The 25,835-nt window shown below is 40.8% G+C and overlaps 1 protein-coding gene across 1 annotated transcript in view; it reads right to left on the bottom strand.

The window, feature by feature from the left end:
* LOC134646589 (ephrin type-B receptor 1-like) overlaps window positions 1–25,835 on the bottom strand; it is a 120,298-nt gene that overhangs the window by 43,205 nt on the left and 51,258 nt on the right. Inside the window, exons 6-9 of the mRNA XM_063500403.1 lie at window positions 25,134–25,289; window positions 15,151–15,413; window positions 9,903–9,978; window positions 8,334–8,458 (exon numbers count right to left, since the gene is read on the bottom strand). Coding sequence (XP_063356473.1) covers window positions 8,334–8,458; window positions 9,903–9,978; window positions 15,151–15,413; window positions 25,134–25,289 — 620 coding nt within the window. The remainder of the gene's footprint in view (window positions 1–8,333; window positions 8,459–9,902; window positions 9,979–15,150; window positions 15,414–25,133; window positions 25,290–25,835) is intronic.

Below are 25,835 nucleotides of genomic sequence, written 5' to 3'. Positions count from 1 at the left end.
AAATGGTTGCATTAGTGCCACATTAAGACTTAAAAAGCAGCAGCAGTATCCATAAAAATAAAAAGGAAAGATTCAAACACACGTTTTCAGTTGTCCTTGTGCAGCCCTGCGAAGTTGACAGCCCTGGAAAATTGGAATCTCTGAGCAAGTTCTCTGAAGCCACGGACTTTAGGACTGCGAATGAGTGTTTTCATCAAAGAGAATAGATAAGAAAAACAGTTGACAAGAGTCCTGGGCATTTAAAGTTTGTACTTGCGCTCACAGTTGAGAGTTTCAATGAGTTATGGAAGTACCAACTCGCTGACAGTGTGTATTAAAAAGAAAAAAATGAGCACAGGGAGAAGCAGTGGTATTCCAAAAAATGCCAAAAACTATTTTCTTCAGATCTTGTGCGAAGGACTGGAGGATGGTGGGGAATGAAATGTGATCCGTGGCTGAGGAGGCACGCGCTCTGTTTGGTGTATGTTACACAATCCCTTGTAGGTGCTTCACTCTTTGTTTTTAATCTGTCTGCAGCAAAAGTCTGTCTGTTTTTGCAGCTGTTGGCTCTGCTTCAAAAAAGATGAGGACATTCTTATATTTACCTTTGGGTGATAGATATGGGAGTAATTTAACTTGGAGTCTCGAAATGCATTGCTTCCTATTTGTGGAATTACAAAGACAAGATATGCTGTCGCAATTTCCCTTTCTCTTTGCAATTTTCTTTCCTAGAGCAACTTCTCTGATAGGAAAGCAATCAGAACCTGCATGTTTTACCACTGAATCAGAGGCTCACATTGGTGACTCTGCTCTGACATTCGCTATTCAAGCTAGACTATGAAGTCTTTTGTTCCATAGTCTCCTGGTTCATACAAATTAGGACCTCGTCCACTACAGGGCAGCTGAAGGCTTGATTGCTTCAGTAAGACAGCCTCACAGAAGACTGGTAGGAGCTTTGAAAAACACCCACTGAGGGGATAAATTGGTGGTTTAGTGTTTCTGCTTTTGAGTGAATCAGTTAACAGGATTAAATGATCTTCCACTATTCTACATTACAAAAGCTGGAGTAACACTGTTATCAACGCTGCAGCAAGACATTCATATTGTGATCTCTTTTGCAAAACACTGACTCCACAAGGGTAAATAATATTCTGTCTGCACAAGAAACTGCTTCATATCTGGAGTGCGTCCACAGAATGGAAATCTGATCACAAAGCTAGAAGTATCTACGCTGCTCAAAAAAATTAAAGAAACAAATCAGAATATAGATCTGATCTCAATGGGGGGAAAAAAATCATGCTGCCTGCATATCTATACTGATATAGATTGGGTAATGTGTTAGGAATGAAGGGATGTTACATTGTTTGATGGAAATGAAAATTACAAACATACAGAAGGCCTAATTCAAAGACACCTTGTAAATCCAAGTGAAGAATGTATGTGGCAGACCAGCCTATTTTACTGAAAATTCATTCCAGCCACTCAAAATGGCACTCAATGGTTTGTATGTCCTCAATGTGCTTATGTACATGCCTGACAACATCGGGGCATGCTCCTAATGAGACCACAGATGGTGTCCTGGGGAATCTCCTCCTAGATCTGGACCAGGGCATCACTGAGCTCCTGGACAGTCTGTGGTGCAACCTGGCAGTGTCTGATGAACTAAAACATAACGTCCCAGACGTGTCCTATTGGATTTAGGTCAGGCGAGCATGGGAGCCGGTCAGTATGAACTCCTTTATCATCCACAAACTGTCTGCAAACTTTTGCCACATGAGGTCAGGCATTATTGTGCAACAGGAGGAAACCAGGACCCACTGCACCAGTGTAGGGTCTGACAGTGGATTTCACAGTGTGCCAGTGTATTGTTGCCAATCCTGTAGAGGTCTCTGCGCCCCTCTGTGAATATGCCTCACCCCACCATCACTGACCCACCGCCAAACCTGTCATGCTGAGCGAACGTTCTTCATTTGTTCTCCAGACCCCTTCACGTCTGTCACACTTATCTGTCAAAGGCATATTCTGGTGTTCTGGCAAATGCCACAGTGTCGGGCAGTGAGCACAGAGCCCACTAGAGGACATCAGGCTAGCCTCATGTAGTTTGTTTCTGATATTTGGTCAGAGACATTCACACCAGTGTCCTGCTGGAGGTTTATTTTGTAGCTCTGGCAGTGCTCATCCTGTTCCTCCTTGCACAAAGGAGCAGATATCTGTCCTACTGATGGGTTAAGAATCTATTACAGCCCTGTCCATTTCTCCTGGAGTAGCTGTCCTGGAATCTCCTCCATGCTCTTGAGACTGTGTTGAGAGACAGAGCAAACCTCTTGGTGATGCCATGTATTGATGTCCCATCCTAGAGGAATTGAACTACCTTTGGAACCTCTGTGGGGTCCAGGTGTCACCTCGTGCCACCGGTCACTGACCCTAACCGAACTAGTGCAAAAAATTGTCAGAAAAGACGGGGAGAGAAAAAATGTCAGTGGCCTCCACCTTTAAAACCATTCCTGTTTTGGGGGTTTTCAAAAGGTTTTCCTTTTTATGAAGCAGTATATATAGAGAACATGGAAGTTCACATGATCAGCATGCCAAGGTCCAAATCCTAAAAATTAATCCAACTGCAGGGCATGTCTCTACAATGGTGAGATAGGCACTGGTGAGTCTCCTGCTCTTCTGGACTCTACAGCCAAGCCCTATGCTAAAGCACTACTTTGGTTGTGGAGGTTCCCCTCCAAGGTTTTGTTACAGGTGGCAGCAATGACCTTGTTTTGTTCACCTCCTTTGGATTAATAACCCCTCCACCACAACAACCTTCATATTCCTAAAAGGAGAAGCAGGTTTCTGGTTGCTTTTATCTGAAAAATTACTCACAATAATAAACTTTATTCCAGAAAAAAATACAGTTATAACCAACTAAAAATAATTTCTTCTATAGGGTGGCTGAGCTTAAACTTTAGAAATAGTTCAATCCATCCTGAGGGAGAACAGAATAGAGCTGGTGCTCCTTTATATCTAAAAAGCTAAAGTGGTTCAGGCATTTGATAAGGCTGACTTCAGGGTGCCTCCCTTTGGAGATTTTCAGGGCATGTGCATCATGTAGGAGACCCTAGGGTAGACTCTGACTTTGTGAAAGGATTCTATGTATATCTGATGTGGTACTGGAATGCCTCTGGATCCCTCAGGATGTGCTAGGAGACGCTGCTAAGGAGAAGAATGTCTGGACTAACTTGACCTGGCCTAAAGAAATGATAGATGGAGAATGTGGGCATCCCTCTTGTGCAGGAGATCAAGTACTGAGACTGAGAGTTTCCTTTTATTCTCAGTATAACTCAGAGGGTCAGGGTAGGGAAGAATAAAGAAAACTTCCAAAGAGTTCAGCTAACGGACACAAGTGGTTCTTCTCTCCGAGCACATTTCTGGCCTTTGCGAAACAGGAACAATAGGAGTAAAAGAAAGCTACAAAGGATCATTTTGAATATCGATCATTTTCCTTCAACCTTGCCTGCCCGGAACAGAAATCCTGAACACTCTGGCCTGGAAGAACGGATGCTTCTTGTTCTCTTTTCTGTGGCAGACTCTATCTCTCTGGGGTGAAAGGCTTTGCCCTTTTAAGATAAAGGTAACTATGTAATATCAGTGCTCTGTGCTGACTTCGGGCATGTACTGAGGTCCACGGAGAGACCTGAAGCCCACAGCAACAGAGAATGCTGAGGAGATGAATCTAGGACACCATCTTACTCAGCAAACAATAGAGAAATATTAGCGGGTGCAGTCTACAAACACTATGATATCCCGCCTCACAGACTTTGAAACAGACAAAACAACATGAGCAAATTGAATAAATGCATCAGGGCTGTATACATGACTGCCAATGAATATTTTCCTGTAAAACAGCAACAAAAGATATCGCCGTCTTGTGTGGCTACCTAAATATTTAATATTTCAGCTAGGATCGGATTTGTCTAAATTACTGTCCATTTGTCTTCTAAAATTTTCAGTAAAGACTAAAGAATTAGCTGCTTGAGACTCCCAAGATCAGCATGAGCTCTTACTGTTTCTGATTAGCCTAATGGTTGATTTAATTTTCATCTTCACAAATCCTAATTTGATCTTATATTGCATGTTACCGATAACAAAGCTGCAGCAGCCCAAACTACTTCCTTTGTTCGTGTTCGATTCAGTGAAACACTGAGTTGGAGTGAGGCGGTCCTCATTGTCTGAAAACAGCTTTTTAAAGCCAGTTGTTAATGAATGGACTCTCATCCTTCCTGCACAAATACGATCAACAATTTATGTGTGGTTGAAAAAAGAAAGGCTCTACATCACTGTAAAACCCTGTCAGTATGGCTGCAGGCCCCATTAAATATGCATTGTAGCTCTAAGATCAATCCTGACTTATTAGGAAATAATATTGCATAAAAGATGATACATGAATAGGCATTAAGCACGAGTGTGAGACAAAAATACATCATTTATAAGAGCTATAAATTGTAGAAATATGCTGACAGGTTTCTGCCTTCAGCTGTCCTGAAATAATTGCCATGTTGATCAGCCACCAAACCCAGTGATGATGATTTTTATCAAGCTGCAGTTTTCATACTAAATGACAAGAAATATTTAATAACAACGGTATTACAAAAACGGCAGTACTGAGTGATTATTATTTCTTGAACGATATGATGGAGAACAGACACGTTCAGAAACATTTGTCACGGTGTCTGCTGCTGTTTTTGCGTATTTGGAGGATAAGGGAACATGGATGGATGGATGTTCTCAAGGAGTCCAGACAGCCCGTAATCTTCTGTCAAGTATTAAAAACATAACATCATGCCTGTATAAATTATCGCCATACCCAATACACTTTTGAAGCTTCTCTTTGATGGATGAAAAAAATTCAATTATTAAATTTTAAAAACTGGTTCTGTTCCCTCCGTTGCCTGGAGTTATCCTACCCCCTTATTTTCTTAAACTCCTGGATAGTCTGGGATTTTTATATTGATGATGTAGTACCTAACTATTCTTTTTTTGATGAATATTTTAAGATTGCTATCAGCCTCTCCTCCTTATTAATATTAAACACATCTGATTTCTTTCAGCAACATAGGTTTTTTTTGTTTGTTTGTTTGTTTTTTGTTTGTTGTTTTTTGTGTTTTCCAAGGGACTGAATCTGGAAACATAAGGTAGCACATACAATATCTACCTAGGAACAACACTTCTGTGAGCCCCTGATGTGTGTTTATAATTAATGATTTTTGGCTTTATTGTTGATGAAGATGGGAACTTGAACTCTACATCATCACAGTGAGCTGAAGAAGATAAATCTAGGAAATGATCTCACACCCAGCAAACAATAGAACACTATTAGTGACAGCAGACACTGTAACATATGTGAAACCATTAAGAGCCCCTAGTAAAAAAGCAGAAAGTGCAGTGCTGTGCGTAAGTCTATATTTTGCTAGGAAAATGTGAAATCGGTGTAGGGATTTATTGAAACATGCAGAAACATCCATAGAAATACAGTATTTAAGACAAAATCAGAGTTTATATAAATGTAACCAGCTTGAAAGTCAAGTCATTTCATATGCAGTGTTGGGAAGGTTACTTTTAAAATGTATTCCACTACAGATTACAGAATACATGCCCCAAAATGTATTCTGTAACGTATTCCGTTACGTTACTCAATGAGAGTAACGTATTCTGAATACTTTGGATTACTTAATATATTATCATGCTTTTTACAACTACGTGAATGTACTATTGCTGTGTGATTTATTACTATTACTGAAGGTCCGCGGCTCCGAACCGTAGTAAAGGGACCTCTGGCTAATACGTCGGGTTCCGTGTCGGGCTCGTAGCCGAAAAATAACTTTACTTTGTTGTCTGGGTCAACTTTGCTTGCCAGAGACAGAGAGAGGCGTTGAAAGGCTGCTCCAACGGAACTTATTGTTTCGGAGGAAAACACGAACACAGTGTACAGTCGAGTCTTAATAGCTTACTTACAACTGGGCTCGTCAGGCACTCTTCTTGGCTGCAGTGGTTATTATTATATTTACATGCTTCCAGCTCCCGTTTTTGCTCGATGACAGCTCGTACTTTTCCACTCTCCCTTTTCTCCCTCCTCTTGCTCACAGACACATAACCTGTATGGCAGTCCATTCTCCCTACAGCACCGACTACACTGCCCATGATGCTACATTCTTTAGAGCTATGCCTGTAGCATTCTGCCTATTAGCTTAGTACAACAACAACAACAACAAAAAGGCGCTCTCTCACCCAGGAAACACACGGTCGCAGAGATAGAGAGCGTCGCCCTATAACCATGGCAACCGTAACGCTGCCGCCTGGAACAACAGAAGGCAGCTGTCAAACAAACCCAAACAGTCCTGATCCGTGACAATATGAAACAGGAAAATACCGCCGTGTAATCCATTTATTTAAACAAAGTAACTGTATTCTAAATACCACCTTTTTAAACGGTAACTGTAACGGAATACAGTTACTCATATTTTGTATTTTAAATACGTAACGGCGGTGCATGTATTCCGTTACTCCCCAACACTGTTCATATGATCACCTTTAGTCTTCAACACAGACTGTCCTGGGCAAGCTTTCTTAAAATTTCTTTAAGCAGCCTTCAGGAATAGTTCCCTAAGCTTCTTGAAGGACTGCCTTTTGTTCTACTCTCTTCTGGGATGATCCCACGTTGCTTTAATGATGTTAGGGAGGCCAATCCATTATGTGCCTTTTTGTTTTCTATCTGGGTATGTTTCTACTGCAGTAGTAGTGTGTTTGCGATCATTTTCATGCTGAAAAATTCAGCTCTTGCCTATCAGATGGCTTCCAGATGGTATTGCATGATGGATCAAAAACTGACAGTACTTTTCAGTGTTCATAATTCCATCAATCTTGAAAATCCCCAACAACACTTTGTGAAATACAGCCCCAAACCATGAGAGAGCCTCCACCATAGGTGTGTCCCAAAACGTAGGCTGCATCCTCCTGAGGCCGCATTTTTAGACCAATTACGTCACAGTGACACAATGAAGGCTGTCCCAATTCGTAGACTCCTCCGAATGCGGCCGACAAATGCGTCCTCCTTTTCCTAAGATTTGAAGGATGGGTCAGGTGTATCCTTCGCGGCCCACCATATCCCAGAATTCATGGTGCGGCCCAGCCAATTCCAGTTTCCAACAATGGCGGCAGCTACTTAGTTTTAATATTACTCTTATTACTCTTTCTGGGTCACAAAATAAACTTATAACATATTTTAACGTAACTGTGTAAACTTCAAATATCTGCTTGGTTTATCAAGACATCACATATCGCATATTTGCAAAAGTGCTCCGACCTTTTCTGAGACATCTGTTACCCACCAGATCGATGGCTAGAGGGGGTTCAAGGGTCACTAGAGCAACTAGAACAGCGGACTCCTGGCTTCATCATTTTCAGATATATAAGACACAGCTCATGTCTTACAGATGGCAGCATCCTCAATTTTGGCTATTTGAAAGCCACTCTTTCACCGAGACCATTTCTGATGAGGCTTCAGTGAACTGCTAATGGATCAGCTGAAGAGGAAGATGCATTTCTCTGATCAGATCTTTGCTGGACTTTTTCCTGTTTCTTAAAGACATGGCATTCAGATATTTTTCACTGCAGACAGTTTTTAAGATCTGACACTCCTCCTTCTGTCCTCTGTTTGTCCAGTTTCCTCAAATGTTTCAATGACACACTGCACACCGTGTTGTGACATGCCAAGTTTTTAGCTAATATCTCTTTGACAATCACCTTGTTAGTAGAAAAACATTATTTTATGCCTATCAAAGTGTCTGTTTTGTGACAGGTTGCTGGTAACACAGTGCCTAAAGATAAAATTAAAAATGTTTTTTTGATAAGTTGTCTGTTATGTGTAGACACAACACTGGTTAATGCCTTTAATTAGGTGCCATTCATTTCTCTAAAAATGGTCAGGTATAAGGACTGGACTAAAAATGAGTGAAAAAACAGTGACCATCACAAAGCATCTGAGGATCATTTTTAAAAATTACAAGAACTTTTGGGCTTCTTGGAAGCAAAATATAAAGTACGCAGTGGTGGCTCATAACTTTTTACACAGAACTATACGTTAGTTTTACCAAAATGGTTGGTGTTACTTTTATTCAAGTTCTTAATGGCTGAGGTGTTTGTGCAGAAGTGAGAATCCTGCTGGTCTTCAGTAACAGTCCTGATAATGGATGACTCTGATGAAGTTGATATTGATTTGCCTGCTTTATTGACTAATGAGTTACTGCCAGCGACTATAGCACCAAAAAGCACAGACACAGAGACAAACACAGACATTTATCATCCCACCCTACCTTGTCATAGTATCGTATCTCGTAGTCGAGGATAATTCCATTGGGCTGTTCGGGCGGTGGCCATGACAACGAGAAACTGCGACTTGTAGAGCTCACTTGGTGCATTATGGGAACTACTGAGGGAGCTGACAAAAAGCGCACACACATACATACGCACACAAGAATACACAATCAATTAGGCAGTTAAAAGACTTGCTAGCATGTTTAAACACCATAAATATGGAAATACAGAGTTTAATGACATATTGCCAAAGATTATTTGCACTCAAAGGAGAAAAATGTTTCCTCTTCCAAGCTCATGAAAACAAATTACTGCACTTGTCACTGATGGGGAAACAAGAGTTATGTCTGCGATGCATTTTTAACCCATAATTTTAGGAACGAGAAGCTGTTGGCTGTAATGTATTTCATGGTTCAGCTTCTGGATCGTTTTATGTGATGGCTTTCATCACTTTTGTGCTTTGATAGTCTAAAGTGGAAATATGAGGCGAGAAGGAGACTAATATCACACAGCATCTGGAGATGTACTACACTGTTTTAAATTTAATTAAATTAGTGTTTTAAAGGACAAAAACCCCCAAGAAAATTGAATTTGTCCTCTTGGTTTTATGGGGATTCTGCTGAAAGCCATTATATCCTAAATAGACTGTATGCATCTTACACAGCTGAGTCACCATAATTTCATAGTGCAGCTATAACGCACAGTAAATGCTGTGATGCCTCAAGAGGTGTATACTTCTTCTGGAGAAATAATTTGACAGCATGAGCGATCTGTCACCTGAAAACCCCACAGTCTTTTTTTTTCCTCACATAGCCACAATTGAGCCCCCCCCCACACACACACACACACACACACACATACACAGTGTTGAGTTTTACATCCTAAAGTCCAATGAAATACGCTCAAAAGCTATTGCATAATTTAAAAATCTCCCCCAGTGCAGTCAACCTGAAAAATAAATCAGTTTTTGTTGAGTCCTAAAAGATTTCAGGGATAAGAGAGGCTTGCATCCGACAGCGGTAACAAATGCGCTCAGAAAACGGCAGGGTGACAATGGATCATGTTTCGATTAGGAATGAGCCAGGGGTGCTGTAGATGAGGTAAATGATGTGTTTTTCCATAGCAAAGCGGCTTTTAAATCTAAATTTGGGTAGCAGTGGAAATATCACTTGTGTCTGTCTCCATAAAGTATTGATGGAGTAATAACTCACTCACTTTATGGCCTCTAAGAATTATACTGAGGGAGACCTAGGGTGAGGAAAGCAGGGAAAGGGGGGAGAAAGCTGAGAAAAGCAGAATTGAGAGAAAGATGCAGGGGAGGGGGAGGAAAAGCGATGAAAGCTGTGGATGAGCAGAAAAGAAAGAGAGAGAAGGGGGAAGGAGAGAGAGAACAGGCAGAGCGATGACAAGCACATAACATGTTTTATGAATTAAAAGGCTGTAGCTCAATTTCCTTTATCTCCCCGGCCATCCCTCCCTCACATAATCCACGGTGCCCCGGGGTATGCTAGCACACACACAGATGCTTACACACACACACGCAAAGAGTCATTGCTCTCCCAACTTACCAGCTTGATTGGTTGTAATGTTGATTGACAGTTGCTGGGCCGGGTAAGGGCTCTTGTTGGAGACTCCGTTGACTGCCTATAGAAAAGTAATGGTTATTCCACCCTCAGACATTAAAGTTAATAGTTATTTGAACTGAGTTCTCCATCCCCATCTCTTCATAGCTCTTGGTGCCTTTCCATTCAAGCAATGCATCTGTTTAACAATAATAATGGTGGTTGATAGCTTGAACAACTAACACATGATTTACCTTTAGCTTCTCAATTTTAGCTAGCAACCACTGTTGTTTTTTGCCTGACATGACAAATGGTGCTAGTAATATTTGGCAAGCTAAGAGTAGCTAAGTTTAATGCCACAGAATGATATGAAAATAGCAAAGCTAACAAGTTCAACTGTCACAAGCATTAACTATATTACATGTTGAGTATTATATAAGGGAAACCACAACATCAGATTCATGCATTTCTTTGAGACCTAGAAAATATGGCTGCCTGATTCTGGACAAACTAGATAGAGTCACACATTTTTCTTTGCAGCAAAATTGTATGTTTCACTTATAATATTAAAACAGTTAAGGCTTGTCAGGTGAGTATGAAAAACAGGATAGTACTGCTGCAGTGTAGCCAGAACTTGGTTAGACTGAGTGCACAGTAGGAGAAATCGTAGCGTGCTCTGTAGTGAAACGCTATACAGTAGATGAGCTAATCTACAAGGGTATGATAACCTGCAACTCCACAAAAAAATTGGAAATACACTACTGTGCAACAACCTTAAACCATCCCTCATTTCTCTCTCTCTCTCTCTCTCTATATATAGTAGATCTAAGGAGCCAGACTCTCTCGTGATATTCACAGTGGTACTTTCACGTTTTTCTTTAGATAGAATATTTGACAGTCATGTCTTTAAGAAATGGGGAGAAAAAAATTCTGCAACAATATCCAAAGAAAGGCTGTGTAATGTCCTTCAAGAAGCCTGAAGAACTATTCCTGATGACCACTTAAAGAAAGCTTGGTTAAGAGAGTTCAGGCTATATTGGCCCCATCCTCTCACCCTGTGACAGCTGGGATAGGCTCCGGCCCACCCACCCCAACGACTCAGAATTAGATAAATGCAAGAAAAATAGATGGGTGTAAATTATTTAGAGGCTTAAAAAACATCTGACACACTCTTTTCTTGTGTATGCAGTATCTGCGTCATTTCCACTTTAACATGCACAAAAATACAGAGACCCAGCTCTCCCAGTTACAGCTGTTAATCTGTTATTGGGCACTTGCTGTGGTTTAGCAGTCAGTTAGGTATCAGAAACAAGAAGCTAGTTTAATATCAGGGAATAAAAATTCTGCTAGTCCCTTTGTGAAGCTTTAAGATCTCCAAATGTGTCTCATCTCACCAACACTGAGACACAATTAACAGGTTGTGAGTGCTTTTTAAAGACCATCTAATTAGCTGCCACATATTATATTTGTCATGAGCTCAACTAATCATTTTGATGGTTGAACAATGTCTTCAGTCATAGCAAATAAAGGCTGGCTATTACTAATGACTTACTCCAAGCTCTATTTATTCTGTGTCCCTTAATCAAATAATACCTCCTATCAAGACTATAAAAGGCACATCTGACTTTGCCTCAAAACTTTGTGTTATTAGAGTAGTTAGTACTTTTTCATGCATGGTTGAATTGTGGTAAAACCAGTGTTAATTTACGTCATAGTTTTCGTCAACAACCTTTTTTCTTTGCTTAAAACAAGACAATATCAAAAAACAAACTAATGCACGAGGACAAAAACTATGATTATATGAGCCAACACTTTCGTCAACAAAAGAACACAATATGAAAATATTCAGGAGAGACGAGATCCAATCAGAACTAATTAAGTTGTGTAGAAAGGCGGGACAAGTTTGGAAGTGAGCGAATTAGAAGTAATTACCGTGTGTAGTTTGGGTAAATGTGCACATTTGACCTGGCCCTGGAAAATGGTAGCTAGCACTCATTAGTAACACTACACGTCTTTTGAACTTCAGAGGTTCGATGCCTGACCAGGGCGTCTGTATCCAGTAACCCTCCATAGACTGTCACCACTCGCTTGAACGGGAATACCAGAGAGATAGAAATCAAGAGAATAAACCAAGGGAACATTGCGACACTGCCCCACCTCCAGTCTTGGTGGGGCTATGTAAGAATAGCCCCACCAAGACTGAAGACAGAGCAATACTGGAAGAGCATATGGGAGAAGAACGCAACCCACAACACAACCACAGCAATCTCCCTGAATAGGATCCAGTAATCATCACAGTGGCAGACATCAAAGAAAGGGTCTCCAGTATGAAGTATTGGACAACACCAGGCCCCAACATAATTCAAGCTTACTGGCTGAAAAAGCTGACTTCACTCCATGAGCGTCTGGCAGCACAAATGAACCAACTGCTAAAGAGATACCCAATATGGCTAAATGAAGGCCAGGCAGTCCTGATCCCCAAGGATCCCCAGAAAGAACCGTGCCCATCCAACCAATAACCTGCCTCAGTACCACATGATGTCAGGCATCATAGTGGCTAATATGAACAGGGACATTGCTCAATACATGAGCAGGGCACAGAAAGGAATTGGCAGAGACCGAGGAATACCAGAGACCGAGACTGAAAGACCAGCTGACCAACCTGTGAACTGGCTGGATTGACTACAAGAAAGACTATGACTCAAGGCTCCACGCATGGATCCTGGAATACCTAGAACTACACAAGATCAACAGGACCTGTACCACCTTCAACAGGAACTTAATGGGGATGTGGCGAATAACACTATCCAACTGGACATGTCACCATCAAGTGCAGGGTTTACCAAGGAGATGGCCTGTCCCTACAGTTGTTCTGGATAGGCCTGATCCCCCTCATTAGGATCATTAACAAGACTGGCTACAGATCCAGACTAAGGAATAAAGCAATTGTTAGCTGCCTCCTCTACATGGATGACATCAAGCTGTATGCCAAGAGTGAAGAAGACATCGATTCACTGCAACGACATTGGAATGTCAATCGGACTGGAGAAGTGTAGTTCGATGGTAACAAAGAGAGGGAAGATAGTCAGAACTGTGAGGATTGCACTACCCACAGGCAAACGGGAACCACGAAGAGGTCGCTAAAAAGCGGCAAACACCAAATACCTGCAGAGGGTAAGGCAAGTCCTGGGGAGTCAGCTGAATGGAAAAAACAATACCTGGGCAATCAGCACCTACGCCCTGCCCATGATCAAGAACCCTTCTGGCCAAAGGAGAACATAGAAGCCACTGACATCGAAACAAGGAAGCTCCTGACTATGCATGGTTTTCAACCAAAATCCTGCACCCTGAGACTGCATGCTAAGTGAAAGGAAGAAGGGCCAAGGACTGGTTATTGTCAGAACCACTGTCCAGAATGAGACAACAAACATCCATGAGTAAATCAGAAAGATGTCCACAACCGACTGCATGCTTAGTGAATACCTCAGGGAAACGAAACCCAAGAAAGGAGAGGAGGAGCCATGGAAGGACGGGCCCATGCACGGTATGTACCACTGGCAGATAGAGGAAGTAGCTAACATTCAGAAATCCTACTAGTGGCTGGACAAAGCTGGTCTGAAAGACAGCACAGAGGAACTGATCATGGCAGCACAGGAACAAGATCTAAGTACAAGATCCACGGAGGCTGGGGTCGATCACACCAGGCAAGACGCCAGGTGCAGGCTGTGTAAAGATGCCTGAGACAGATAGAATTAGCTATACCAAGTGATAACAACATCAGGAAAAAGGAACATGAGAAGCTCGAGACGTATCAAGGGCTAAGAGAAGAACTCAAGAAGATGTGGAGGGTGAAAGTAACAGTGGTCCCAGGGGTAATCAGAGCACTCGGTGCAGTGACCCACAAGCTAGGTGAGTGGTTCCAGCAGATCCCAGAAACAAAATCCAAGAGGAGAATTTTTAATTAATTTTTATTTAAAACAATTCAGTGGACTACATATTGAACTTAGAGGACAGATACAAAATATCAATCCTATCGTGTTGTATTGATCCGGTTGGTACCTAATGGATTAGTATCGATAGTACCGATGCTTGCCCACCTCTAGCAGTAGGTGCTCCCAGCAAACAGTACAGCTTTTTTTCCCCCCGTATGCTCCCTGTTTCTCATGATAATGGGGTAAAATTTCAATGCATGGGAGGAAAAGACGAGTAGACATATGGGCACATCGATTTAATGACTAAATTTATCGTTCATCAATATTGACATATTCATCCCCCAACAGAGGGGCCACACTATTCATATAGTCAGGGATTGGATTCTATTTTTAAAAAATAGCCACCTCTAGTTAGTAGAGTCATTGAACTCATTGAACTGAATTCTAATACCACTGGCCTTGATTTTAGACTTACACGTGTATGGGAAATGAGGCAGATGGCAGAAGATTGAAGGGACACAATTGTACTGGTTTTATAGACTTCAGGGTGACCCTGTAAGTTGAGAGTTATAACTGCAGATTGTGCATAAAAGCCTGCATGTCAGCAAGCATCTATGTAGCCTCAGTAACCTTGAGCATTATGGTTACTATTTGCATTTCAAAAAATAGCTGACAGCAAGGTTGTTTTTAAAGTGAGTAATAAGCATAACTACTTTTTTAAGTACTAACTTTTGCTGTTCTTGACAGTGGACAAAAAAATACAACTAAAATACAGTAAATATCAACATCACATTTGTCTGTGTAGGTTCTCAGTCATCCATGTCATCGTATTCTAAGGAGCTTGGAAAGAAAGCGACTGGATTCTTTAAGTGACTTGAAGATGTGTAATCTCTTATCCCAGAAGCTTCTTGAGTTCTGAAACGAAATGGTGGACAATCCCACGTATTTAAATCTAGTGGGAGTGTCCCTTAATAAACAGAGTCAACTCCTTTTTTGACACATTGGCTCGTGTGATGAGGCGCATGAGTCATTTGGTCAATAAATTGCTAAATAGTGGCATTTTGGGGAGAGTGTTGGAACTATGCATGAAAATTTCTTTGATGCGTTTTTGCTGTTTTTAGTACACCTCTGGAGTCCACCACAACTGCTTCAAATCCAGCATGAATGCAACTCCCACTAACTGACAATGAGTCTAGGCCTACACGAAGTGCCTGTTTGATATACACAAAATAGATTTTTCACTGCTGTAAACACTCAACAAATCTCTTCACAGCACAAACAAAGCATGAAAAAGGGAGGCAGCCCTCCGTCTGTGGACAAACCTGTATGTCAAAGGTGTACGACGTGTGGGCCCGCAGCTTGCTCATCTCAACCCTTGTTTCCTTTAACGCCTGTTTGCCTGGAACAAACACCACGCTGTCATCACACGGCTGACAAGCCCGCCGCTCATTGCTGTGGCATCGGCGACACAACAAATTATACGACAAGTCGTCGCGGTGTCCAGTGTCACGTGGTGGGTGCCACTCCAACATCACCGATGTCTGGTTGACCACTGAGACCACATTGCGAGGAGCTGAAGGGACACCTGGAAAGAAGAATAATGAGTGAGAGGGAATGTCACCTGTTTACATGGAAGAATTTGTCTGTGTGTGTGTGTGTGTGTGTGTGTGTGTGTGTGTGTGTTATGTTGGAAACAATGTGTTTGGAAACAGCTGATAACCATACTAAATAAATAACTGAAATTTGTTGTTTGTTGATATGGGATATTAGATTTAACATTATATGTTTTCCTTAGTTTTACACAATACTGTCTCATGAGGAATGATTTCAAAACTTGAACCAATAGTAAAATTTGTGCCTTTTTAGGTAAAATAAGGAAATAAAAATGCAAGAGCCCTACCATTCTTAAAATTAGGGGTGGGCGATTTATCAAATATACTCGATGCATTGTGAGTTTTTCCATGGTTAAAATGGTTTTATCGTAACCACTGAGTATACGTTGCCATGGAAATATTAAGCTGTCTGCACATAATCCACTGTGAGTTTTTTTTCTCCCACATGCTATGAATGCATAATTAATCCCCCCCCCCCCCCACCGGAAAATTTTCTACCCGCCACACTGCACCGAGCATGCGTGTTCATATACTACCAGTATGTATACAAACTATGAAACTAATTGTGAATAATATTTGGAAGCACCAAATAATGTTACCATTTGTCACGTACGTGATAGAATACCTGCCTGTTGTAAACTATAATTAGTGGATGGATATCAGATAAACAAATAAGATCGTAGAACAGGTACGCTTTCACATTTTCCTGGTTCTTTATTGCACATGTAAACTTTGCAGTTTTGTTTTAAAGCTTTTGTTATGTGTAAAATGGTGAAAAACATAATAAGATACATTTACTAACCTAACAGCTGAGGTTTTTAAAAACATTGGGGTTGGTCCTTGGAAATTAATAATTAATTAATGATAAATATATCTCCCCATCCAGCTGGGGGGAACAGGTACTAATAACTAATTTAGCCAAGGCCACCAAAAAAGTCTAAATCCCATTTATCGGACATTGATCAGTGAACTAAAGAAAGTAGGAAAGAGAGAGAGCAGCATATGTTCACAATGATTACAGAAATAATACTCAGATAGGGTCTGAGTTTGGTGGTGTTCCAATTTAAAAAAAAAATGCTGACATTTTTTCTTTTTGATGTCAAAAACAAGGCCAAGTGCGAAAACACCATTAATGTAAGACTAAAGAGCTGCAGACATGTTAAGCTTGAGCACCTTCAGTTGTTAATTGTGGTGAATTTAACTTACCATGTTTGAATCAGCTCTAAAATCAGTACTTTGGTTCATTTATAATATTATTACTGTTTTTAATGAAAACATTTAATCAAATATAGTTCTGCACTGAAATGTTTTTCTTCTGTACAATATTTAAATTCAGAATCCCTTCACTTGTTATGTCTCGTTAAATCAATCTCAGTTGTAAGCTTTATTTATTATCTCAATCTATTCAGAGCCTTGACTTGTGATGTTTTAAAGTAATGAAATGTAGAACTTTCTCAGGATGCCAGAATAGTTTTACCACAACGTTCACGTTTCAATACTGAAAGCTGAACACACTTCTGTTTCTCTGAACTGCTTTACTTTTTATTCCAACAAGTTAGTTTTTAAAGCGACAGTATCAGTTGGTAAGTATTTTGCAACAGAAGACAGATTTCTGTTTACAATCACAGCACTACACTAAACTCACCTGCTGTTATCATCCATTCTTATTGTTTATTATGTAAGGAATGAAGAGTTTGACAATGTTATATCACTTGTTGAAACCTATAACCTAAACTTCTAAAATGTGATGTTAGTCAGCCATCACCAAGACCTTTAACCAGTTTAACCAGAAACCAGTTTCTCTATCAGAGATGTACTGGATATTTGCACAGTCACACAAACCTCCAAAGTTTCTGAGGGGTTTCTCAGCAGTACGATAAATCATAGTTATCCAAACTGTCAATATCAATAGCAATTGTGACAATTACAATCACCTCCATCATGTCCCTGGAGTTTATTCTGGGACTTCAGTTTGCAGAGGCCATAGATGGGTTGCACTGCTGCTACTCTGTGCTTACCCCGACAACAATGAATAATGATATAGTAAATACAATAACATGATTAAAGTCTGCTCCTCATTTAGTCTGAAGAACTTGACTCTCAATTTACAGATGAGACTCACAGTGGAGACCCTGGACCAGCTGCCAGACAAAATTGCTAAACTGTGGGCCAGAGACTGCCCATTTCTTCCACAGAGAGTTCAATTCCACCAGCACTTCACCATTGCTCTGCTTAATTTCGATAGTCCTTAAACTTGTGTTTGAATTACACTTCTTTCTTTTTTTTAAGTTAACATCCTATTTTTTTGTATAAACACTTAAAGGTATACACATTTACAAAGCACATGGTCTCTGTAGACCAACCAGAACCCCATCACACAAACTCAGAAATGCTTTGTTGGAATATGTAAACCACTACACTACTAAGCCACTACTTTTAGTAGTTTCACTGATCACAAGGATTCGCTGCAGAGGGAAACATCGCTTATTTGATTTGTCAGATTTTGTATGCCAGATGCACTTCCTGTTGCAACTCCAAATGGATTTGTGCACCTTATCACCTTACCATGTAATAACCATAATGAGGTGGTGATTCTTTCACCAGATCCCAGTGACAGAAATACCAAGGGACCTGAGGCAACGCTAACTCAGAACCCTACAGGTCCTTATCTTTTAAGCACCTGTTAGCTAACTGTGCTTGGCTTATTGCTGAACACTGAGCACATCAGGAAACACTGCTTCATTTGCTCCACACTGTTTCACTGCTTCATTTGGAACATGTACAACACTAACAGGTGTAAGAACAACAGCCCACACTTGGCTTCCAGAGAGAACCTTCAGCCCTACACCCAATGCAGATATATATGCACACACAAATGTCTCACCCAATAGCGGCAACACTGATGCTAAAATAAAGAAGTCAAACTAAAATAAAGGAGTCAAAGGCACCTGTGTCTCACAATATCTTGATGCCTACTTTCTCGCCACGCTTGTGAGAAATGCTTGGAAGACTCTTATTTACCATTTATCACCTATGGGTGATAAATGGTAAATAAGAGTCCAGCTCACATTTTGAGACCTGAGATTTCATCTCACAATCCAAGATGTTCAACTTTTCAGCAGCTCGCCCCCGTACACACTTCCTACTTCCCACAACTCTGAAGGCTAAAACTGTCAGTCTTCCAATGGCCTCGCCTTTGACAAAATTTATAAACCTTACCAGAATCACGCACAATCACTGTCACCAATTCCCATGAGTGCAGCAAGCGAGAGAAAAATGCAAATCATCAATATGGGATCCACCAATCCAACAACACTATACTTACTCAAACTTTCTTAAGAACACAGAATAATGCTACCAACTGAATAAGGATGAGCAATGATTGATTAAACTATTTATCCACATCAGTGATATAAAGCAATCCATGGATGCATTGACAAATGCATGACATGTGTTGTATGTGCAAAACCAAACCACAAAAAAATAACTCAAACAAAAAGATAACATGAAATGGAGACGGCATAGACACAGTTTCATAATCAGGTCTTTGTTTTGATCATTGAATAAATAATTATAATTGATCTGCTCAACAAATGGGTTCATGGGCTATAATATTCATGTGAATAATCATCAAGGAAGTATTCTTAAACTCAGTGACAATTAAAATAAAAGTTAGGTTCCTTTCTTACCCATTCTGGGCATCCGATGTTCTCACGTACTGCAACTGCAGTGCAGTCGAATACTTTATCTTAATTGGCATCCACTTGTATAATACTGAGAGGGTTGTAGAAACTGTCAAGGCTGCTTGCTGACATGGAAAGTTGACAAGTGCAGTTCCCAGTCGGAAGTTTGCACTTCAGCCAACAGTGTCTACAATGTTCAAAAAGTGACCCGATAGCTCAGCGCCAGTAGGGAATCTGCATCTCTTTTCTCTCTTGCCGGTTCGCTCTCTTTTCTCTTAGCTCTTCTCTGTGATCTGAGGAACAGCTACGGGCTTTTAGGGTACACAACCAGGGTTTTCACAAGGTTAAACCTACTGGGTGCACGTCTCTTTGATTGCTCGCACACATCACAGACACTGCAGTGCACATGCCAAACAAGAGCAGTTGAGATGAAATGGATATTCAACCTTGGCATATGGTAAATCACAGAGTCATTAGAAACAGCCGAGATGGCCCTGTGGAATATGTGCATGTGCGCTTTTCTCAAAGAGACACTCAGAGGCAGAAATCAAAGTGCTAACAATCAGTAGGGGGGCTGAAAATCTAAGAAGCACCATCTTATAAACATTTCTACTGAGAGAGCGGCAAAGAGAAGACCCGTCTGGGCTTTGATTATTATACGCAGAGAGACAAACACAGTGTGTTGGCACAGGCGTTCACTCCATTTTACTTTTTCATCTAAATAGCACAAATACAAATTATTTTAAAGTGTCTGACACTCAAGAGTTCACAGCAAGCACACATTCAAATGCAGAAAAGTAAGAAGCGAGGCGATAATCACATTATAAATTTTCCAGTTCCAGTTTTACTGTTGCAACAAGAGACACCGTTCCAAAAGAGTTAGAGACACAATCTGTGCTGCTGTTTACAGCCGCGTTCTTTTTCACAGTTTTGTAAATGGCTTACACAATATTGCTCTGACCTGTACACAAAAATACCACAAAAAGAAAACCTCTACATATGCACACAGTGTAAAGACACACACACTCCTTCATACCTTTGCAGCCCATGAGGCGTGCTGAAGAAATGATTTTCTGTCAGGCAACTATCCACACAGCACACATTCACTCTTCCATCTCACTGGTCAGATTTTATATCTGATTGAGTTCATGCCAAATACAAATAAACTGCAGATCTTTCCTATATTAAACTTCCATCCCACTGTTTTTGAACTTTTTTCACTCCTTGTTCTCGTGGCTCTTGTGCTTGAAAGAAAACAAACAAACTTGTAACTCAGTTTGTTTTTGTCCTTGAATCGCAAGTACCCAGATAATTCACAGAGCTGTGTAGGCTGACTAGGTTGACATCTGACACCTTCTCACATAAAAAGTAGAGTTTTTTCTCTTCTGTCTGCATCAGTTTGAGTTTGCTGCCACTGTTGCGATGGCTTTCATGTGGTTCCTCTGTTGTCAGAATAGGTTAACCACATCAGCTGCTCCATATTTATTGTGACAAAGTCATTTTTGAACACTTTGTCATTTTCTCTGTCATTTTATTTCAATAAACTTTCAATGCAATTACTAAAACGACTTTAAAACACCCAACCTGTGTAACTAGTGTTAACTAAACAATGACTATTTGCTTTGCTGTGTACACCGTTCAGGCTAGGGCTGGGCGATATATCGAGTTTTTAAATATATCGATATATTTTTATACGCGATATGAGATGTGACAATATCGTTTATATCGATATAGTCTACGTTACGTTATAATTATACTTGTGGAGCCTCTCTCCTTCACTGAACACAGCTCCCCCTCTGCCATGGCTTCACCTGCAGGCAATGACAAGATGGACACGGCAGCTATCAAAGAGGAGCTGGTCGGTAAAAAGAAAACATTTGGAGATTACTATTTTAGTGCTGTCAGGTTTAATCTTGTTAAAATGACGTTAACGCCATAACTGCATTAACGCAGCAAATCTCCGTTAACGAATTAGCGCGGATTGCCCCGTGCATGGGGCTGGACGGCGTCAACGCGTTAACGAGCTAACCGCGCTAATATGTACTGTGCTTCAACGTAATATTACCGAACTGTGTGTGTGTATAAGGACCACAAATGGCACCTGTAAGAGACATGGTTACAAAGAGGATTTCAAACTCAAGGCTGTCAGTCACGCAGTAGAACTTGGGGAACAGAGCAGCGAAATCTGTCTGTCTTTGTTATTATGCTCAGCGTCTTTTTAGTTTACATTTTGACTGCACAATTGTGAGCTTTTTGTTGTGCAGAAAAACAACATTGTTTTACTTTATTTATGGAGCATTATTATTTAATAAATGCTGATAATTTATTTCTGAGTAATTTTTTCATGTACATCTACACTGTATGTTAATAAAAGTGCCTGTGTGAGATCTGGGACACAGCTTTGACTAAGAACTCTTTTTGTTCTTACTTTATGGCTTAAAAAAATATCGAGATATATATCGTATATCGCCATCCAGCTAAAGAATATCAAGATATGAATTTTGGGCCATATCGCCCATTCCTAGTTCAGGAATTACATTTTGAACACTGACATATTAAGTGAATAACACAGGTTATCTCTTCATCCTGTGTGGGTGGGGTATATTAAGGAGGAAGTAAATATTTTGTCCTCAAAGTCGATGTGTTAGAAGCTGGAAAAATTAGCAAGCATAAGGATTTGAGCGAGTTTGACAAACTGTGGCAAAATGATGCAGTCTAGGTGATGGTGTCAGAGCATCTCCAAAAAGGTTTGTGTCTGGGGCTGCATAGGCACAGACCAGTCAATGTGCCCATGCTGACCTTGTCCACCATCAAAGACACCAACAATGGGGGTGTGAGCATCAGACGTGGTCTGATGAATCACATTTTCTTTCTGTTGTGGGTGTCTGTGGAGCTTACCTGGGGAACACGTGGAACTAGGATTCACTATGGGGAGGAGACAGTGTGATTTGGACAATGTTTTCCTGGGAAACCTCGGGTTCTATCATCAGGAACCAGGAATGGTTTGAGGAGCACAACAATGAGTTTGAGGTGTTGACTGAACCCACAAGTGGTTTCAATTTCAAGGTTTTCAATGCAAGTAAATCAGGTAATCCTAAAAAAAAAAAAAATGTCATAGGGAAGTAGACAAATCAACAGCACAGAAACTTTTGCAGAAATTAAAGAACATACTGGTGAGGATGGAAGCATAAGACAGATTGGATTAATACAGAAGGCAATGGTGTGGATGATCACAGAATGATTTCCAGCATAAAGGAAGAAGCTGTAAAAAGAGCATTCTCCATGAGGTAGACATATAAATATCCAGGTCAGCAATGAAAACAAGATGCCATGAGAACAAACCGATAAATAGGGTTTTATACTAGGTATACATACCAGTGTTCAGTCTCAAGGATAGAAAGATTCAGCATTCTTAACGGCGTTTAGACAAAATGATCAACCTGTACCAGAATAACAGGAAGAGCAGGCCTGGAACCCCTAACCCTGCTAATCTGAAGTTTACTGTATCCTCTGTGAATCAGCTGAGACAAGGGTGTTTGCCTGTTTTTATTACTCATAAAGAAGAGTAAAGAATTGCGCCATGAAATCTTGAGTGTACTGAGCTACGCTGTCTGATCAGCCTGAAGCTGACTGGATTTTGTGGGACAACAACCACTACAGTTCAGGATGTTCAACAAATTTTCTCTTTGCTGTCTCAGGACTTACAGTGGAACTCAGGCTTGACAGTCTGACCCCGGTCAATGAATTCAGAGTGTGTAAATCTGTGAACATCAAAACCATTAGAAAAAGAAAGGGAAAAAAAGGAAAGTATGGTGGTTGCACTCCTGACCTGATGTGACATGTGGAGGTTAGGATGAGGTGTGGATACTGTGGGTCAATTCACTGAAAAACTATTGAGTGCCTGACTGGGATCCACAAACCGAGCTTTCATCAGCAAATTGATGTTTGCTCTCTGTGCAAGATCCATGGTGGTGAAACCACAAAATAGTCTGAGTGATCGTCGTGGGACTTTTTGTATAAATGACAACTGTGCTGGGAGAGTCCCAGAGGTGAGCAAAGACACAGCCATTATTATACAGCTGTTTATTTTCAGTCCAGAAAACCCGCTCTTAGCACTTTGTAAGAGGGTCTCACTAATTGCAGACCTTATGCACTGCCACTGTTATGCATCTATGTAAAAGAACCTCATTAAAAAAAGAAAAGATTGACTCATACCTGGCAAACATTTATTCTTCCACACATGAAGTTATAAGACTGATGGTTTTTTTGTATTGCTTGCCTGCTGTTATGTCGCTAACATATGAGGCTTAGTTGCAGACTCAACTAAAGCTTGTGTTCAGCATTTTTTTAGTGAACTCCACTGACTGCAGAGGATTAAAAAAACAGGACAAGAAATTCTGTCAGTCACAAGAATTTGGCTACGTTCACACTGCAGGTTTTAATGCTCAATTCCGATTTTTTGATCAAATCCGATTTTTTTGTCTGCTTGTTCACACTACAAATAAAATGTGACAGCAAACGCGCTCTAGTGTTACCCTCAAAGCGGCCCGCATGCGCAAAAGAAGACGTCACACACAACGCGCTGTGTTTAGACCCTGACCAAACAGTATTGTTTGACTGTTTCAGACTTTGCGTTTCCCAATTTTGCTTTAAGTTATAAAGTTATTTTGTTATTTACATATGGCCTAATAATTATCCTTATTGCTGTTTTAGAGAGGAGCGGTGCTTCAAAGGATAGTTGCAGATTTCTGTCAGAATCTGCAGATTATACAGTACAAATAAAATGTTCACGTTTCTCCAACGTTGTCTTCCCAACAGGTTCACTAACATCTACACTGGATGGCCAGGAAGCGTTCACGATGTCTTCTTGGGCGCTTCTCCGGTGCTGATAATTGGCGTCTGTCTTGTGTCAGTGATGTAAAAGACGGACTTAATGCGACATGACCATTCAAACAGCAGTCGCTTTCTAAAACATCAGATATGTATCGGATTCAGTACCACATACGAAACGTGACTCAGATCGGATTTGAAAATATCGGATTTGTGCTGTTCACACTGTCATACCATGATCGGATATGGGTCGCATAGGGTCCGAAAAGTCGGATTTGATGCGCTTTCGCCTCCAGTGTGAACGTAGCCTTTGATTTGGGTTTCGTGTAACACTGTTGATTCAGGACGGCGACTGAAAAGATGTCCAGTTTTTGAGTTTGATTTGATTAGTGTAAACCAGAGCCAAGCGTCAATTCCTCAAATATATGAAATGACGAACATACAAAAGGAATGCAGATGTGACAGCCAGTGCATAAGAAAATAACGCAAAATGTGGGGCCGATCAGCAATATTCACTGTCAACATTTGTTCTGCTTTTCTGACGCAGCATTGCAAATTCATTCATGACTCTGTGACAGCAAAATATGGCCAGACTATGAATGAACCAGTGCTTTTTAACCCCCCCCACCCCACCCCCACCCAAAACATAAAGTTGTATTCAGGTCACCTGGACATGTACAGGCACACAGGTACACACTCACACACACAGAGACTAACTGCATGCAGTCCAAAATGATTCATGTCTCAACCTACTTACACCATCTCTCTGTGGAATTGAGAGCTCCATTTTTCAAACTCTCTGTGCCTCATCTTGCATAGCAATATAGCCTCTTCAACACACTAAACACATATTCACTTCAATGGAAAGCCCGAGGAATGTGGCAGCATTATTACTTACCGCTCCCCAAATCCCCTAATGAGGACAGGGATGCTACAGCGCTCTGAACGAGGCACAGAGAATTAGGGGCGCAATGATAAATCAAAGCAGATGTTGGCCTTTAACTTAATGATGAAATATTGGACTGTCGATGGTGTCAACCACTGATACGCTCGAGTATGTCAGCTATTGGTTGCTTCAGCCAAAATCCTGCCTTTCGCAAACATGTGTTGGTCATCTTGAAGCTCATATTGAAAGATTTATCTATTGTGTCTGATGGGGAGAAAAAAAGGCTGACTCACTGGTACACAGGTCCTCCGGTTTGTCCATGTCTCCTCGGTAATAACCATTCCGACAACCACAGAGGGTGGCAGCTTCGATAGTGGAGCGGCTATTGGGCGGACATTGCTGACACAGTCCTGGCCCCTGGAATGACTTAAAGGTGCCCTGAGGACAAGCTGCGGGAAAAAAAAGAAGCGGGAAAAACACATAAAAACCAACGTGTGACTCAGAGTAAAGAGCAACAAACTCTAAGTCGGTTTGCATCATGCTTCTGTGCATTTTTGTTTGCCTTGATCGTGACACATTTGGTAAACTTTGTATTAGAAAGCAGGCGTGCCAGCAGAGTTATTATTGGTACTATGAGGTTGACACAGCACAGAAGGGGATTTTCTGGGGATAGCTGCAAAATAGTTTGTTCTGACAAGATACACAAAAACATTTTGTGCGCAGTGATACAGAATCATGTTGTGCTGATTAACTGAAAACTGGATTATGGTTTTCTTCTCTGGCTCTTTTTAATATGGGTCAGACATGACATGAAACACGTACAGTGGGAATTTTTAAGGATGATACCCTACTTTATCCAATTTTTATGTATCCAGAGTTGGCTCTTGCTGACCAGATAATAATTATTCTTATTCAGCTTGGATACGTGCTGTGGAAATATTTGCAGTCCACCTGGGCAACGCGCTCTCATCTCAAGGTTTCAAATACTGCTGGAG

This window comes from Pelmatolapia mariae, linkage group LG17 (genome assembly GCF_036321145.2).
Source record: "Pelmatolapia mariae isolate MD_Pm_ZW linkage group LG17, Pm_UMD_F_2, whole genome shotgun sequence".
Lineage (NCBI taxonomy): Eukaryota > Metazoa > Chordata > Actinopteri > Cichliformes > Cichlidae > Pelmatolapia > Pelmatolapia mariae.
The sequence above is the reverse complement of the archived record's forward strand: the minus strand, read 5'-3'. Positions and strand labels throughout refer to the sequence as shown.